This window comes from Callionymus lyra, chromosome 1 (genome assembly GCF_982586985.1).
Source record: "Callionymus lyra chromosome 1, fCalLyr1.hap1.1, whole genome shotgun sequence".
NCBI lineage: Eukaryota > Metazoa > Chordata > Actinopteri > Syngnathiformes > Callionymidae > Callionymus > Callionymus lyra.
Window position 1 is genome coordinate 16333234 of NC_141818.1, and position 16704 is coordinate 16349937.

The following is a 16704-nucleotide window of genomic DNA, read 5'->3' on the forward strand; positions in this document are numbered from 1 at the left end:
ATAAGAAAATTAAGAAATATATTACAAAATAAAATCGTTTTTAAAGTCTTGATGTTTGACGTCACAAGGGAAACATCAACATAGTCAAAGCGCCACGTCTTACACATGTCTTGTATGTAGTTGTCTGGGCTATCCTCATCTTTAACAATATTATTTTATAATTAAAATATGTAAAAGTCAAAATAAATAGGTTGGGAAATGTCCATTAAAACGTCATAAGAGCGACATATGTAAAAAGGGCATATAGATGTATTTTTTGTTTCAAGTCAGTTCAGTTCTGGGTATTAAGGTTCACATTTTTTTAAAGCTATGTTAATTTAGATTTTTGATACCCTTGTCATTTCAATAAGATTAAACAAGTAGATGAAAACAATAAAATGACAAAGAAGCTTTATTTATTCACACATTTACATTTTATTTTACATTCCTTCGAGGTGTTCAGTGAGGCTCACAAAGGCTCCGTTGTCAAAAGCAACGAGCCCTGCGCTCCAGGAGCGACTCAAAGTCAGGGGAGCAAACCATTTTATGCTTGATTTTACCCAGCACAGTCAAGTCACCGATCCGTCCCTCTGTGCTGACCGAGACCAGTTCCTAAAAGCAGAATAGGGTTTAAAGTTAAAATTTGAAGGACAGGAATTAAAAGACTAAATGTCATCTCACCTGCAGGAAGGAGCATGGTGCCCCAAGAGCCACGTCAAGTGTTATTTCTCCCAGTATGAGTTGGACTTTACCGGACTTCCGAACAAGCAGCTTTCCAACGAGACCCTCTCGTAGATCTTTCAGGTTGCAGTTATTTTCTTCAGCTGGTTCCTCCTGTAACACATAACACTTGTCCATACACTTTTTCTAGTTGGGTCATACACAACCTTATCAAAGATGCATACCTTAGAGTCGGATTTTAGAAGCACCGACTGCCCATCTTCGGACGGCACCTCAGTCTTCACTGGCTTCTGCTCGACAGTGGGCGGTTGGCCGGGCAGCGTGTCGGGCATTTGCATGAAGAAGAGCTCCTCCCCTTTGCTCAGACTCCACCTGTGCAGCAGCTCCGGCAGAAACTCCGGCTCAGGCAGAGGAGGAGGCCTGAAGTTGGGTTCAGTCTTCTTTTCAGGAGCATCCTCTGGCTCCTCTTTCACTGAGGAACATAAAACACGTTTTGAGAATCTGCTAAACTTGAATAAAGTAGTTTATTCTGTGGTTTAATTTGATTAATAACGAACCCCAAATACATTTTAGTATCCAGCATTTTCTCATGTTAATGCAATGATGAGATAACTTTACTTGCCTTCCACTCCAGGTTCCATTATATCTAAATCTTCTTCCTGCTTTTCTACTTTAATACGTGGAGTAAATTCCTCTGTGAATCCCCATCCTGACACGGCTAGAGGAAGCTGTACAGGACAGCTACTCTGCTCACTCCTGAGAAATGGGTCATCTATGAACTAAAAGTATGGAAAAATAACATGTTAACAACAAACACGCTTGGATAAATACATAAAAAAATAAAATAATAATAATGGTGAAGACTTGCATTGTCTTTTTCCAGTTTGCGTAGAATCTCTTTGGTCTCCTCCTCAGTCTCTCGCTTCTCCTTCTTGATGTTGATGATGGGTGAAGGTGCCATGCTTACGGTTTCTCTCTCACTTTCATAACCACCTATAATAAAAAAGTATGTTTTCAAACATCTTCGGTGCCAGGTGAAAATGAACGACTTTTGGTTGAAACCCATACCTCTTCTTTTTGCCATCATCTCTCCAGGTCCTTGTTCAAAAATAGAGTGGGACTGAACGAACTCCGGCTGACCCCGTCCTCGTCCTCGTCCTCTTTCTCCTCGACCTCTTCCTCTCTCAAACTCTCTCCTATCTTTCCGTGGCGCTCTCTCAGGTTTGGGACTGTCATTGATTGAAAAGTTAGCAAAAACCTTGTTGTCATTAGTGACCTCACATGAATGCCTTCTTACTCTTCCTTAACCTTTCTTCCGATGATGTTGGGTGTGAATGTTTTCTGAAAAAAGTGGAGAAAGGAGTTAAATTATGTCTTTGATCATCGTCTATTCACTGATCTTTGTTTTATAATCGAGAATACCTTTTTTACACCTCCTAGTGTGAGGTCTCTGGAACGCATGGTGGTGAGACGACCAGCAGAGATGGACGCAGGTGTTCTTCGACCCGAGGGCAGGCCTCGACCGCTTCCCCCGGGGGGAGGCATCTGCTGAGCGCTGGAATCCCCTGAACTGGAATCAGCCATTCTGCAAAAATATACAGATAATTATATGATTATATATTTTGATATATTATTATATAGATAGATAGAACTTCTATCTATCTATATATCTAAATAAGTAAGTAAGTAAGTCATTTTTATTTGTATAGCGCTTTTCCAGACCAGGGTCACAAAGCGCTTAAACAATCAAAACAATATTCAATAAAGTATATATTTTAAAGATCAAGATAAAACTGATAACACAACAGGAGTTCCAGAAAATCAAGGAAAGCCTGAACAAATAGAAACGTCTTAACACTATACGTATTACATTATATTATATACATTATAATATTATTATTATATAATAATAAAAATATGCAAAATAATGTAAATATATTATATTAGTTTTAACCTATAACCGTATAATATATATATATATTAAAAAAAAAATTAAAATAAACAATTATGTGGAGTAAAATATTGTAAATCCTGTATTGTAGGTGTCACTCAAAAAGCAGACAGTGTTATCAGTGAAACAGATAAGAAAGGTGATTACATCACAAGGTAACTAGTTTTAGCATTTTAAAACTGTTTACGTGAGTTCATCGAAAGGTGTACTGTAGTTTAAAAAAAACACTCCATATTCAGTTTAAAACAAATGCCAAACCACCATGATTAAATTGCTTTAGTGTCAAGAATAGCACAGAATCATTGACACGTGGTAAAATCTCAACACGAATATAAACAATCAAAGTCCCGGTAATGTCGTCACGACATCACATGTATACTTACGTGTATTAATCGATGATATCACGACAATGTCAAATCGATCGTTACGATTAATGTATATGAAAATGAAGAGTCACTTTGCTGATGACATCGGTGCTGTTTACATGCGCACGCCGCTACAACACTTCCGGGTTTCGACCGGATCATAGCTGCGCAGAAACGTATGCGCAACTACAGACTCGTGACGTGTTGATCCAATCAAAATAAAACAAACGAAACACATTTGAAGTTTATTATTATTATTTTTTTTAGAACAAAGGGAGGTAAAAAGACTTTCAGCTCAGTAGTAAATTACGTCACACCACAAAGTCTTCACGCACTGTATTTTTTTCAACAGTTTTGAGTCCTCTAGAGGTCTCTGTTGAACTAGTTCTGTTGAAAGTGAACGAAGTCACTGCCAACCATATATGGAAAGATAATTCAATTCTCCTTTTACAAAATACTTATATTTACTCTTGCTGTTACCACATAGACCCAATGGTGCACAATAATAATGGCTATTTATATCAATCCATCTTATTTTTCAATTAGTTATTAAAAAAGCTTTATAATACTATTTTTAAAAGTTTGTTTACTGTTTGGTGAAAGTAGCTTGAAAGCCTAAAAAGTCTCGTCTGGTGTCCTTTGATAAATAAGCATGAACATATATGCTGTTTATAAACGTTCTTTCATTATTTTATTTGCAAATAAGACACATAGTTTTTCTGCCTTTTACTTTTTCCCCTTTTGTTTTGTTTTTTTCACTTTGTGTGCCTGCAGTTTATTTTTCACAGTCATAGTGAAATATAAAGTTCAGCTATATTTTTTTAACCCACAATGTATTTTTGTATCTTAACCAGAAGGTTAATCTTTCAGAAAATATCTATTTTCTTTCTTTCTGTGCCTCAAAATGGAAAAAAAAAAAAACATAATTAAACATGTTTCCATATTCTAACACATTTCTCAGATCCATATAAAGCTTTTTTTTCTAAATGATATATTATTAAAAAGCTAGGGATGTTAGAAAACATCAAGATGGCGATATATTGCGCAAGTAAAATGGAATTCGATTTTTGGCTCTTTCTTCTTTTTAATCCTATTTTATTCTTATCCATAGTTCTTTAATGGTTTACAGTTCAAAAAATTGTGTTTAAAATGAAATCATTCCATTTTTTGTCAGTGTTTGCTCATTTTGCTTCGCAATTTACCTTTTGGCCGCTAGATGGCAGCCGTTATCACGTCCTCCACAGCTAAAGGAAAAATTAAATCCCGCGAGATCCAGCAATGACTGAGGGCGAGAGGATACAGTCGACTTCAGCAGCTTTTAAAGCAGATGTTTCGACATATAATGGTTTCAAAACTAGATTAAATATCGCCACATTCTTGCCAATATATTACATTGCATATCTGCACTTGTTCTTTTCCATCATTTGAAGGTTTTTCATTCTTGTTACTATCTCAGTATATAATACGGCTCCTAAAGAGATTTAATTAACCAGAATCGTCTTGACCAACAAAAAACATTTCATTTTGCTTCAGGTTTGGAGTATATTTTGGTTTTCGATGGGAGCTCAAACACATATTCGGATAAATACTGATACATACTGTGTCCAATGTGTTGCCTTCCTCTCACCCATCAAAGCTCCTGCGGCACCAACAAGCTTCGATGATGAATGAACCAATTACAGTTTTTGTGTTTATTGCCCACCTCGCGATCGATCGCCTCCTCTCACATTTCAACCTTCAACGTCTGTAATTCCAATGACATTTTCATCCACGCAGCTATCATGCCATGACCAATGATCAGAGATTGCGTTTTAATTACATCGTGAATTATCTTCGGGTCTGTTGAACGAGATTCATCGTTTTTCTCCATCTATTCCAGGGAGCGATATCTGTTTTAATATGTCTATAAAAGACCTCATTTTCCTTTGTCACTTCCTCCATTATTATTATCTCCCATCTCTATTGTGGAGGCAGCAGATTAAAGCTATTAATCTGGGTCTTTTGTGATCGCTTTTTAATCTGTGGCAAAATCCTAAATGATGTCATCCCGGGAGGTTGAAAGCAAAAAAAAAAAAAACGCCGGTGGAAAATCTGCTTACATTGGGCTTACACTGGAGCCTCGGGACGGGCGTCCCGGATGATGCCCCCGTGGAGCCGAGGCCATATGGTGTGGCAGTTGGGACGCCGGTCAGTGTATGATCTCAAGTGAAAAGGTTATGGTGCTCCCGGCGCCCGTCGTAAAGACAAGTGACATTTATGAAAGTGTTAGAAGTGCGTGATTGTTGCCCCTCGGCCGGGGCTGGATCTCTCACATGTGATGCTAGGGATGCCGGCGATGAAGCGGAATAAGACTTAACAACACGCACACACACAACCCCGCTTTCGACAAATAAAAAAAATGCCTCTTTTAGCCTTTAATACAGTGTGTGTGCTGGAGTAGCATCATCCCCGGTGCCCAGAGCGAAAGCGAGGCTGGGGGAGGAGGAGGGGAGGGTGGTTTAGAGTGTTTGTGTGTGACACAGAGAGAGATGAGAGAGAAGCCGAGAGAGAAGCTTGTGTGTTCGTTTCACCTCCTAATCAGTTTTCCTCGCGGTTCTATCGTCAGCTGCTGCAGAGGCTGAGGACCACAACATTAGAACCAACTCCACAGTAAGTCTCTTAAAGTTGCTCTCCTGGCACGATGCCGATCAATATTGTGTATCGATGAATCGTGGCAGAAGTTGATCAGCCGATGCTAGAAAATCATGTGTGCATAATTCATGCTGGTTTTGCTGCTTCTTGATATCGCCAGCCTCTCTGTAGATAGTGTGTTTTTTCCTCCTCTCGCTCAGTCGTCTAAATGTGTCCCGCTGGATTAAAAAACAAAGGGTTTCGGAAGCAAGAGAGTTGCTTCCTGTTCTCTGCTCTATATCCATTAATGCAGCCGCCGCCGCCGCTTTCATGATGCAAATCCACTGGCATGAAAAAACATCTGTGAGGATCCTGGAGCTCCCATTATTTCCTCTAATGATGTGATCTCACGTCATCATTATTAGTCGGATCCATCTGGAAGTGGCTCGTGCGAAGGAAGCAACCTGCTTCTTGAACTGTGGTTACATGCGATGGGTCACAAACTGGAGCAGATGAAGCTCCTGCGGGATTCCTTGTCGTCGCCCCAGTTTCTTCGGTTGGTAAGAGTCATTGATGAAGGGAAAGTGGATAATAACTGGTTTTGTGGTGTGATAACTCTCTCTCTCTGCAAGAGCCCGGTGGGAACAGACACACATTTCACAGTCCACGGGAAAGACTTTAATGAGCCGCTGCAGCCTTGTCCATCACTGTGTAACTGGACAACACCTCGCGGTCAGACCAGGACTCCAGGCATCCTGGTCCGTGGAGCATCATCGTTCCGGTTATTTATAGGCTTATTAGGTGTGAGCCTGGACACTATATACAGACAGAATGGTTTTTAAAATAGAGCCAATAAACGAGTCCGGATTTCACGCTGAGCAAAAAAAAGCCTCTTGGATGAGACGACCGCGATGCTGCCGAACGTCAGTTTGAGAAGCTGACAGCTCATCACAGCACGGCTGACCAGAAGTCTGAGTTGAACTCAGGCGTGAAGGAAGATAAGCATGAGGAGACCTCAACGAGCCATAGTGTCCTAACATCCAGAAGTCATTCATCGGATCTACAGACGATCCTCTTTTCATGGTTGGTCTTCAGGGAAACTGACATCTGATTTATTTATGACCAGAGGCACAGTTTTGAATTGAATTGAGATTTTATAACTTGTACAGGTTTCATCTAGATTCAGGAAAGTTGGAGGGTTTCACTGTTCACTTGTATGTGTTCAGAAAAGTGTCTTTATTAGAGTCAGCATCCAATCAAATCATTAATATAAAGCAAAATTGAGAAATGTAATTTTGTATTGATCTTTTCACATTGACTTTGTAGAGATTCAAAGGCAGCTACGGAAGATAGATGAACTTGATGATCGCTCTGGAGATCTCCTTCGGAAATTGGTCCTTCAGAACAGACTTTACTGGTTGTGACCTGGAAGTTAAACCACAAAAAACAATATACAGTAGGACTTATTCTCTATAAGTACATGAGACAAATGGGAGCCAGGATTAAACATCGAGCTAAGTGCGGATGTCAGTTTTCACCACTGAACAAGATTCAATTGATCTGAAATCTGACTAGATTCTCTAAAACAATTAGATGGACCAATTTAGAAGACAGCATTTTGGGACAATCACTTCCTATCAGGCGAATTTATTCCCTCTATATAAATCTGAACTTCTCATTTAGGATTACTAAAAACCAAAACGCAATGGTTCAGTGATTGTAAGAGATAGTGGTAGAATTGAAGTGGTAGAACTTTATTGATAGAACTTTATTTATTCTATCTATTATTAAATAGTTTTTCCAATTAGACAGCAATACAGACGTTTATTCATAAAAATAAAAATAAGAACAACAGAGAAATAAAAAGAAAGAACAAGATGACACAATCTAAGTCTAACGATAAAGAACATAGATCAAAGACAAATAACAAAGACAAAGGATACAAAGATTAACATAGAATAGAATGTCAAGAAACTTTCACTCCACTCCTGCCCCCAAACTCAGAATTGTACAATTTAATAGCCCGAGAAATGAATGAATCGAATCATAAAGTATTCAATTGATTGCATTTGTTTGATTAAATTATGTGAAATGAGTTCCTTGGAAGTGTTGCTCTCAACACTTTTTTAGTAGTGTGGTGTACCGTGGTGATTCTTCACTTTGATTCTTGTGCTTTTGTAGAATACATCAGCAAAAAGGTTGTTTCTATCACAATGTTTCTGAACCTTATAAGGTCGTTCAAGTGCTACAGCAGGATAAACACTTCTAAAGCTGCACATGCTGCATTTCACGGTCTGAAAGTCTGTTTCACTCAAGGTTTCTGCCTCACATATCCCATTTTCCTGTCAAAGTTTTCCGCCTTGTAACTTTCTCTGGTTGATTTTGTTCAGTTCTAGACTCACAGCAGGTGTAAGTAAGTAAGTAAGGAAGTAAGTAATTGTTATTCTATATAGCTATTTCCTTTCTAGACCAGGGTCACAAAGCGCTTGAACAATCAAATACAAGCAATACACATTCAAAAATACCTAAACATTTAAAAACTCTAAAAGGTCAAGACACATAAGACAAACACAGGAGTCCCAGAAAATTAGCAAAAAGCCTGCAAACATTAGAATGTCTTAAGGTGTTTCTTGAAGGAGTCAGTGAAGGATTTCTCTCCTCTGGTCCGGAAGCGTGTTCAGGAACCATCAGTAGATTCTGATCCACAGACCTCAGAGCCCGAGCTGGGGTGTAAGTCTGGATCAGATCACTGATGTAAGTAGGAGCCTGACCATGAATAGATCTGAAAGTAAGAACCAGAATTTTAAAGTTGATCCTGAAAGAAACTGTCAGTGAAGAGTTTTAAGGATCGGTAAATGTGAGTTCTTCTACTTGAGCGGGTCAGAATTCACGCTGCAGAGTTTTTTATTAACTGTAGGCGAGACAGATCCTTCTTGTTTGGACATGAAAATAAATTGTGTTTTGACATCATTTTAGGTGTGTCAAAACAACAGTGCTGTACTTCTATCAAAAGTCTTTGTTTAAAAATACAGTTTTAATCTACATAACCTAACCAACTAGTATCAATAGTAGCAAATAAATAGAGTTATAAAAGATTAAAAAAAAAAAATCAAAAAAAAAAATCAAACTCTTCATGTCTGTGATCTCCTTTTGCTACAACTAGAAACTTGAAAGTCATCCTGACGGACCAACCAGAAAAAAAACAGCAGCCAAAAGTGTGATTTAATTATATGTCTCATAAAGCAGTCTTCAATTATTTTATTTGTGCCTAACAATGAAGGCCACATCTGCGGCGTGTTGATTTGTGACTCATCCTGTGTTGTGTTTAGTAATAGAGGTGGAGCTGAAATCTGTCATCCTAAATATCACCGTGTCAGGAGAGATTTTCGGTTGCTTGTCAGTTATTTCTCCAGAGACACGCCTGCCTGACACCTGCGCACTATATCAGACGCCTCGTGTAGCGATGATCGTCCGAGGTAGAGACGTGGAAGAGGGGCTGAGGGGGGAGTCGTATCCGGAGCAGAATCTCTATTCCGTGCATCCGCGATCGGACCGAGTGCAGATGCAAACTTGCTCGGAGCTTTAGGTGGATTATGAAACGGTGAAAGCCGAGGCCAATCACTCAGCTCCGGGCGGATCAAGTTGCGTAATGATGGGAAATGTCAGTTAAGAGCAAGTCAATTGGGGACGAAGGATGGAAGAAGCACGAGATACCAAAATATGAAAAGTAATTTTCTCCAAAGCGACAGAGCGTTTTTTTTTTAAACTAGATTTTCTTGTAATTCTGCACGGTCCTTTAATCTCTGATAGCAGATGTCGCCAGTGCATTTTCAGATTAAAAACCCTTTTTTGACCAGTCTCTCCATTTCACAGCGGACGCCAGAGATGGATTCCCCCCTCGCCACTCCGTGCAACATCCAGATATGTGAGGTGACTTGTGATTCCTTCCGCATCGTGTGGGACATGACACCAGACGACACGGCCAGGGCCACGCACTACTTCATTGACCTGAGCCGCAAGGGGAGCCGAGACCCCAACCGCTTCAAACACAGGGTCAGACTCCAAATCTGCTGACACTGACAGACCTCTGTCGACCATTTCAATGAAAAGAAATCAAGTTTATGTTTCATTGAGATGCTGCACTGATTCTGCATTTAACGGCAGAATAAGAGCTGTGGCGCCCTCTCAGTCACTTCAAATAGGAGCCAAGTGGAGAACGAGTGCAGTCAACAGCTTCAGGCGACTGACTCATGAGAACATTGTTTATTCCTAAAAATGGACAACAACTGACACATGCAGTTGCAAATGCAGGGTCTTTATGTTAATGACATCTAAAGTGCAGCTTTTTTACCAAAATACAGTCTTTTAAGACACTATTAATAGTGAAGGAAGTAGGAAGGAGCAATAAAAGGAAGGAAAGGAGGAAGGAGGAAAGGAAGGGAGTAAAGTAAGGAAGGATAATGTATAATGTTTTTTTATGTCTAAATAGAAGGTTTATTAACTTTGATATAATCCACATATATTTGAATCGATGAATCAGCATCAAATCTCTCTTCAATAATGGAAGTCGCTGCAGTCAACAAGTGTCTGTGTGGCACAGACTGGCATCAGCAGCGTTGCCATGGTTACACACCTTGGTGAATCACTAACAACAAACTAGTCGCAGCTGTTTGTGGTGAAACATCTTAATGATGGAATGGAGGACACCAGAAGTATTTCATTCAATTTGCTCTAATGTTTAAAGGCTATGATTTGGTTTAAGTTAATTTCAGTATATTCCAGTACAAGTTCATGTCTCTTGACACTCAGATCTTCTCCCTTACATTATCGTGAGGATCATCTGTCAAAGTATGATTTGATGACAAACAAGTATCTACTGAACTTGTCTCTAATCATCATAAAAGAGTAGATGTTTATATTTTATGTTATTATGTTGTGGGCGGGGCTTAAGCACATTTTGTAACTATGTAAATATCTTTATTAAAAGAGGGTTTTGTTTGTAAAAGTAAATTGTTCATCTTGCATTCAAAATGTCCTGTTTCAGTTTGACTGAAAGTCGTTTCACGTTCAAAATGGCCGCTCGTTCCTGCAGGACGTTCCCACTAAACTGGTGGCTAAAGCCGTGCCTCTGCCCATGGCGGTGCGGGGCCACTGGTTCCTCAGCCCTCGCACTGAGTACTGCGTGGCCGTCCAGACCGCCGTGCGACGACCTGACGGCGAGTACCTGGTGTCAGAGTGGAGCCCTGTGGTGGAGTTCTGTACGGGAGGTAAGATCCGCTCCTGACAGTTGCAGGAGAAAGAAAAAAAACACACTTCCTGTCAGTACGACTGATGGTTAAAAATAGAAGCGGGAAGAAGAGGAACGTGAAAGAGTTGTCATTAGCATGTGAAAGCTGACTTTAAAAATAAAAACTTTCATCTCGGCAGACTACGCCATGGAGCACCTTCAGCAGCTGCTTGACAAGGCCAAAGGTTCTGCTGGAAGACTTCTGAAGTTCTCCGTGTTCTATCGCAACCAGCAGCCGGAATATTTCGACTTTGTCAGGTCAGTGACAGATCCTTGATGGATTCTTGATGGATTCATTTCTTCAATTTCTTCAGCTTTTGTTTCTCTGAACCAGGAAGGAGTGTGGAGGTCTGATGCACCCCGCCCTGAAGGACAGCAGCGGGAGTCACGGTTCTCCCATCAACGGGAAGCTTCACGGCGTCTTCTTCAGCTGCAACACGGAGTTCGACACAGGCCTTCCTCCCAAAGATTCCCCGTACGGGCCTTTACGCTTCCACGTCCCGGCTGGTTACCTCCTGAACCCCAATATATCCGTGTACTTCGCGGATTTTTACTGCATGTACACGGCCTACCACTACGTGGTGCTGGTTCTGGCGCCGGTCGGTTCGGACGGCGACGACTTCTGCCGCAGTCGCCTCCCTCTGCTGGACTTGGCCTCCAACCCCTTCCTCACGTACGCTGACCCCCAGGGGCCCGGGGACGAGCCTCTCTTCTGCCACGCCAGCGACGTCATACTCGAGGTGCTGTTCACTAACCCGGTCCATCTGGACCAGGGCACGCTGCAGCAGATCAGCGGCCACCACCAGCTGATGAGTTTGACCACGGCCAACGCCAAGAAAGACCCGAGCTGCAAGGTGTGCAACATCAGCGTGGGCCGTTGAGCAAGGCGGCGATTCTGGGACATATCTGGGAGTGAAGTCACCGAAGAACAGCGTTTGGACCAAACCTGCAGTTGTTATATAAATATGTCTAGAGATCATTTACAAATTGGTGCTAGCTTTTTAACGATAAGATTTTTTGTAATCCTTTTTTTTGTAATTATTTTTGTTCATATTTACGTTTTTTCCTTCTACTTGGGCAACATTAGAAAAGAAAGGAGCCCTACAGAAGATTGAACACATTGGTTTCTGGCTCCCCCCGGTGTTTCAGCAGTGTAACTGCAATGTCATGAAGCCTCCGATACTGTTGCCACAGTCCACATGGACATTTGTTTACAAGAGTTTGCTCCTCCTGGTACAACTCTCAGAACTGCAGCCATTATAGAAATGTCTCTTCAGTGGGTGATTATGGTGGCTCCAAAAAATAATTCAGGAAATTGTAAATTTGCTTAAAAGTTTGTAAATGTGTTTTGATTCTTCTAGGCCGCCGTAGTAGCATCGTTGCATAGTACAGATTGAGTTGATTACTGCTCAATATAAAATGACTATTATTAAAAAAAATGAAAAGTCAAAAGTCAAAATGTTGCTTTAATATTCTTTTATTTAAAGTTTTACAAAACAACCTCAAACATTTGTGTTTTGCAATCAAGCTCATAGTCTAAATAACTCCAGGACCAAAATAGAGATCATTAATCTGGGTGAAAATATATATACATTTGTTACATGTAAAAACATCTTGAATTTAAAGAAAGTGGAATGAGGAAAAAATAGTCAAAAACCATGCACACAATACACTTATTTTCTCCTGTTAGATCACACTTTTATTTGTTGACCAACAAATTCCTTCCAATATGTATTTTCAAGATTCATTGTTAACATTAATAGAATCTTAAACAACATAATATTAAAGCACATAAGTGGTGAATTGTCTATTAAAGCTCATGATGGGCCACTACAATGGGCCAAAACTGCCCCCCAGGTCTGAGTTTGACACTCGTCTTCAAGGTCAAATTTGAGAGATTTAAAAGTACTAATGTATACACATGTAAAATAGATATATTTTTGGATTGTACTTTGTTATCAACACTAAAATGTTAAGTGTGTTAAGGGGGGGAAGAAAGCATGTCCGCTCTATAAACAGAGCTAAGATTAACGTTCCCCATGTGGCTTTGTCAATGTGACCTCTGACCTATTCTGGATTCCCTTATGTGTTCCAAAGGGAAGGGGATCCCTGCTATGACGCACGACACTGACGGCAGTTGGTGACCAATGGGGTTAAAACCCCACAAAGATCGGATGAAATGAACAGAATATTGTATAAAAAAAGGTTTGAAACGACTTTATGTCAGAGTTATTCACGTGTTTGAACAACAGAGAGTCAAATGTGGATCATGTCGGATCTGGACGACCTTTCCCTCAGATTCCTGCCGTGACAGAGGTGTGAGCCAACGCAAACGCTGATCCCATAATTCTCCCCGTTGTTGTTGTCCCAGAAGGTCCCGGCCTGACCCCCCGGAGTGTAACTCAGACAGAATTCTATCCTCCTCTTGGCGTCCAGCACTTTGGGGACGGCGATATCAAAGTCAAAGATGTCCGTCTGCGGGCCCCCGTAACGCTCCTGCACGTACGAGCAGGGGACGTCCCTGAAGCTCTGCCACGAGTCGAAGGTGATCCGCACGCTCACCTCCTTGTGGAAGTCCAGATTCCGGACCCGTGCCGTGCCCTTGAGACTGAACTCGGTGACGCTGCAGTGCTCCAGGGTCACCATGCTCTCGGCCAGCTTCGCACGGAAGGCTTTGAAATCTGCAGAGGGAAGCGGGAACCCCAGCTTCAACTGCGTCCCCGGGCAGCAGGTGCTGACCGTGCAGCTGTAGCCGTCCTCGGCCGTCAGACCCAGACCCTGCAGGGACGGCAGCAGCTCCAGGTCGCCCTGATCCTCCTCCTCGGAGAAGAGCCGCACCGCCGTCAGGGACAAACCCTTCGAGTCGGCGAAGACCACGTGTTTGTTCCTGACCGGGAGGATCGGTATCTCGTCGTCGTCCTCGTCGTCCAGGAGGTCGCAGAAAAACGGGGGGCCAAGGTAGATCTGAGGAAGGAGGTCCGAAGTTTCCTGCTCTGGACTTGCAGGCCGGATGCACGGGCGCGACGGTTTCAGGATGGGCACCCAAAGATGAGGACAGAGATGTTTCCGCTGGTTCAAGCAGAGACGGACGGCGATCTCCAGAAGTCCTGCAGACTGGGCCATCGAGCCGACGCCGAAGACTGGGATGACACTGCAGAAGATCAGAGGATTTACTTTAGGGGTTAATATGGGCAGGAATCTGGTGATACGATACTGATCATGATACAACAATTTGATATATTATGATACTGTAGGAACAAGGATATATTTGTCGTGTTGTCCGAGAACTTGACTCTGGTTTAGCAGAATTTACAGACCACGTGACTCTTGATGGAGTAGTGAGTGCTTTTATTTCTTTTAAAAACTAATATGTCCAAAAACATCAGATTTAAAGGGTTAGTTCACACAAAATGCACTTGTTGTCGAGCCTTCAATACAAGCTGCATGTTACAGACGAGCATCATAGATAGATAGATAGATAGATAGATAAATAGAGAGAGAGAGAGAGAGAGAGAGAGAGAGAGAGAGAGAGAGAGAGAGAGAGAGAGAGAGAGAGAGAGAGAGAGAGAGAGAGAGAGAGATAGATAGATAGATAGATAGATAGATAGATAGATAGATAGATAGATATATAGGAGAATCTGAAGGTCTCCTTCGGGAAATCATGGAGGTATTTGGGGGTTTTAGTGCGTCATACGTTGAATACGGCGGCACCTGAGCATCAGTCGCTACATTAAAATGAACCATTTTTTTTGCCTATAACTATAAAAACACTTAGTTGACATGAGGGTAATTGGAAAAATTAATTAATTTTGGGTGAACTATCACATTAAAAGATGCTGGAGGAGTCAACTGTATCCTCTCGTCCTCAGTCATAATCGAGATCTTACAGGATTTCATTGTTCCTTTAACTGCAGAGGAAGTAATGTCTGCTGCCATTGGCGGACATAAGTTTAGTTGCAACACAAAAATGAACAAACGCTGTGAATGTTTGGATATTCCTCGTAAAGAAAAAAAGTAATTATTGTATTTAACACAGAAGTGTTCTTACTTCGTACTTCCGGTGTCCATGATGGTCGTCTGGTGAAAAGAGATGCACCCGATGTTGTGGTCAAACTTGTACTGTGGTAGTTTTTCTTCTCATCTATTTATACAAGCTCAGTTGTTTTACTTTGGCTCCTCCCACTCACCACGACTGACCAATCATCTCTTGTTACCACCGACTCCTACACCTGCCTATGATATGCATTGTTTTAAATTTAGATCAGGATCACTTCAGAATAAAAAACTGTACTTTATGAACTAGGAAAAGCAAGAAAATCATCGTTGATGTCAGGTGACGATTCATCTATTTTATTCTGGGTCAGTGGGATGGATTTCCACCCCCCCCCCCCCCCCAACCCCCCCATGAAGACCACATGAGAATGTTTACCGTCACAGCGAAGAGCCTTCGCCTCGTGTGACACCGGCCTCAGCCTCACAACTGCCTGGCTCGTGCTGACGTGCGCCTCTTAAACATTCTCCTGCTGGCAGCAAATATTCCAGTCAGTCGTGGCAGCAGCGTCAGTGGGCTCAGGTCTCAAAAAGGCTCGACGCCAGACTTGGCAGCCCTGCCACTGCTCCAGGGCCTGCAGGGGAGCCCGATGTTTCCAGTCCGTCTGTGGAGGTGAGGGAGTCTGCTCAAGGCGAGAGGATTCACTTCCTGAACAAGCATCAAAGCCTGGATTGGTTTTAATTTAATTAGAAAAGATTGGTTCAGACAAGCAGTTTTTAGTACACACAGTTCTTTAAACAGGGACTTCCGATATGTCCCACAACGCACTGTGATAGATGTTGCTAATATAAGCAATTATAAAAGCCAAATGTTTAAATTATGCTAATACATTTTAATCCTGATTAAACAAACCACTATGGGTTTTTGTTTAGTATATACATGAATCAAAAGCTTGTATTGCCAGTGTTGTTTTTGTGTTGTCAGTACAGAATAAAATAATAAAATAACACAAAAAATAGGCAATAGAGAAACTGAACCAAGACATATTGTTATTCTTATTAATGTAAGGCAGGTGATAATTCAATAAGAACTACTAGCGACTAGCTAAACAAGCAAGTATACTATTCATCCAAATGTCCTCCACTTTATTATTATTTTTCTTTTACATTTTAACAGTTTTTTAATGTGTGTTATGCCACTTGATGGAGTCTACTGACTCCTTTAAGAAACATCTTAAGACGTTTCTATCGAAAAGCGCTATATAAATATATATTACTTACTTACTTACTTGCTTTCTATATTGTTACTTTAAGAAACAGTGCCTTTGTAAGAGACAACACACATAAATGTAGAGAGCCCGTAAAGGGACAAATAAAATTAACTTTTATGTTCACTTTCATGTAAAGTTTCTTGATGGTTACTTGAATGTTAATTTTATTTAATTTGTTATCTGTTACTTTAGAGCAGGGGTGTCGAACTGGCCGAGACGGTGCAGGTTTTTGTTCCAACCAGTCAAGCACACATGAGTCAACGAATCAGGCAACTGACAATCAACTGATCATTTTATTCAGACGCCTGATTCGTTCAACTTTATGTTCTTGACTGGTTGGATCCAAAACCTGCACCGTCCCAGCCTTTTTCCGGACCAGTTCAACGCCTGTGCTTTAGGGGCTCCATACATATTTTGCATGTTGGAATGAAAAAACTTTATTGGAAAAAAAAACCCAGAAATACACTCTTCTTTCACTTAATGTGTCTTTGGTATCATTTGTGTTGCCTCTGGGTCACACAAGGGATACTTTAAACACATTGGTTTTTTGGGCCTCCGGGCCACCTTGAC

General features: G+C 41.2%; 3 protein-coding genes across 3 annotated transcripts; 1 reads left to right on the forward strand and 2 right to left on the reverse strand.

Moving 5' to 3' along the window:
* Positions 1-406: 406 nt before the first annotated feature.
* polr3d (polymerase (RNA) III (DNA directed) polypeptide D) lies at positions 407-3115 on the reverse strand. The gene is made up of 9 exons (XM_087794867.1): positions 2995-3115; positions 2083-2245; positions 1958-2001; positions 1729-1889; positions 1529-1653; positions 1283-1439; positions 885-1132; positions 661-813; positions 407-591 (listed from the first exon to the last, which is right to left on the reverse strand). The coding sequence occupies exons 2-9, from the start codon at positions 2242-2244 to the stop codon at positions 466-468; spliced, it is 1176 nt and encodes a 391-aa protein (XP_087650993.1). The 5' UTR covers position 2245; positions 2995-3115; the 3' UTR covers positions 407-465.
* A 2354-nt stretch (positions 3116-5469) lies between these two features.
* On the forward strand, positions 5470-11822 carry phyhip (phytanoyl-CoA 2-hydroxylase interacting protein). The gene is made up of 5 exons (XM_087794892.1): positions 5470-5625; positions 9460-9639; positions 10679-10853; positions 11014-11131; positions 11208-11822. The coding sequence occupies exons 2-5, from the start codon at positions 9472-9474 to the stop codon at positions 11752-11754; spliced, it is 1008 nt and encodes a 335-aa protein (XP_087651018.1). The 5' UTR covers positions 5470-5625; positions 9460-9471; the 3' UTR covers positions 11755-11822.
* Positions 11823-12147: 325 nt separating this feature from the next.
* ppp1r3c2b (protein phosphatase 1 regulatory subunit 3C2, duplicate b) lies at positions 12148-14973 on the reverse strand. Its single transcript, XM_087794900.1, has 2 exons — positions 14922-14973; positions 12148-14024 (listed from the first exon to the last, which is right to left on the reverse strand). Exons 1-2 carry the CDS (start codon positions 14939-14941, stop codon positions 13130-13132), a joined length of 915 nt encoding a protein of 304 aa, XP_087651026.1. The 5' UTR covers positions 14942-14973; the 3' UTR covers positions 12148-13129.
* Between the last annotated feature and the right edge of the window lie 1731 nt (positions 14974-16704).

Coding starts and splice junctions, on each gene's coding strand:
- polr3d (XM_087794867.1), bottom strand. CDS start 2,244: ATGGCTGATTCCAGTTCAGGGGATTCCAGCGCTCAGCAGATGCCTCCC. Junction 1,654..1,728: donor GATGATGGCAAAAAGAAGAG/GTATGGGTTTCA, acceptor TTTTTATTATAG/GTGGTTATGAAAGTGAGAGA. Junction 592..660: donor CACCATGCTCCTTCCTGCAG/GTGAGATGACAT, acceptor TTCTGCTTTTAG/GAACTGGTCTCGGTCAGCAC.
- ppp1r3c2b (XM_087794900.1), bottom strand. CDS start 14,941: ATGGACACCGGAAGTACGAA. Junction 14,025..14,921: donor ATGGACACCGGAAGTACGAA/GTAAGAACACTT, acceptor GATCTTCTGCAG/TGTCATCCCAGTCTTCGGCG.
- phyhip (XM_087794892.1), top strand. CDS start 9,472: ATGGATTCCCCCCTCGCCACTCCGTGCAACATCCAGATATGTGAGGTG. Junction 9,640..10,678: donor CCAACCGCTTCAAACACAGG/GTCAGACTCCAA, acceptor TCGTTCCTGCAG/GACGTTCCCACTAAACTGGT. Junction 11,132..11,207: donor GAATATTTCGACTTTGTCAG/GTCAGTGACAGA, acceptor TCTCTGAACCAG/GAAGGAGTGTGGAGGTCTGA.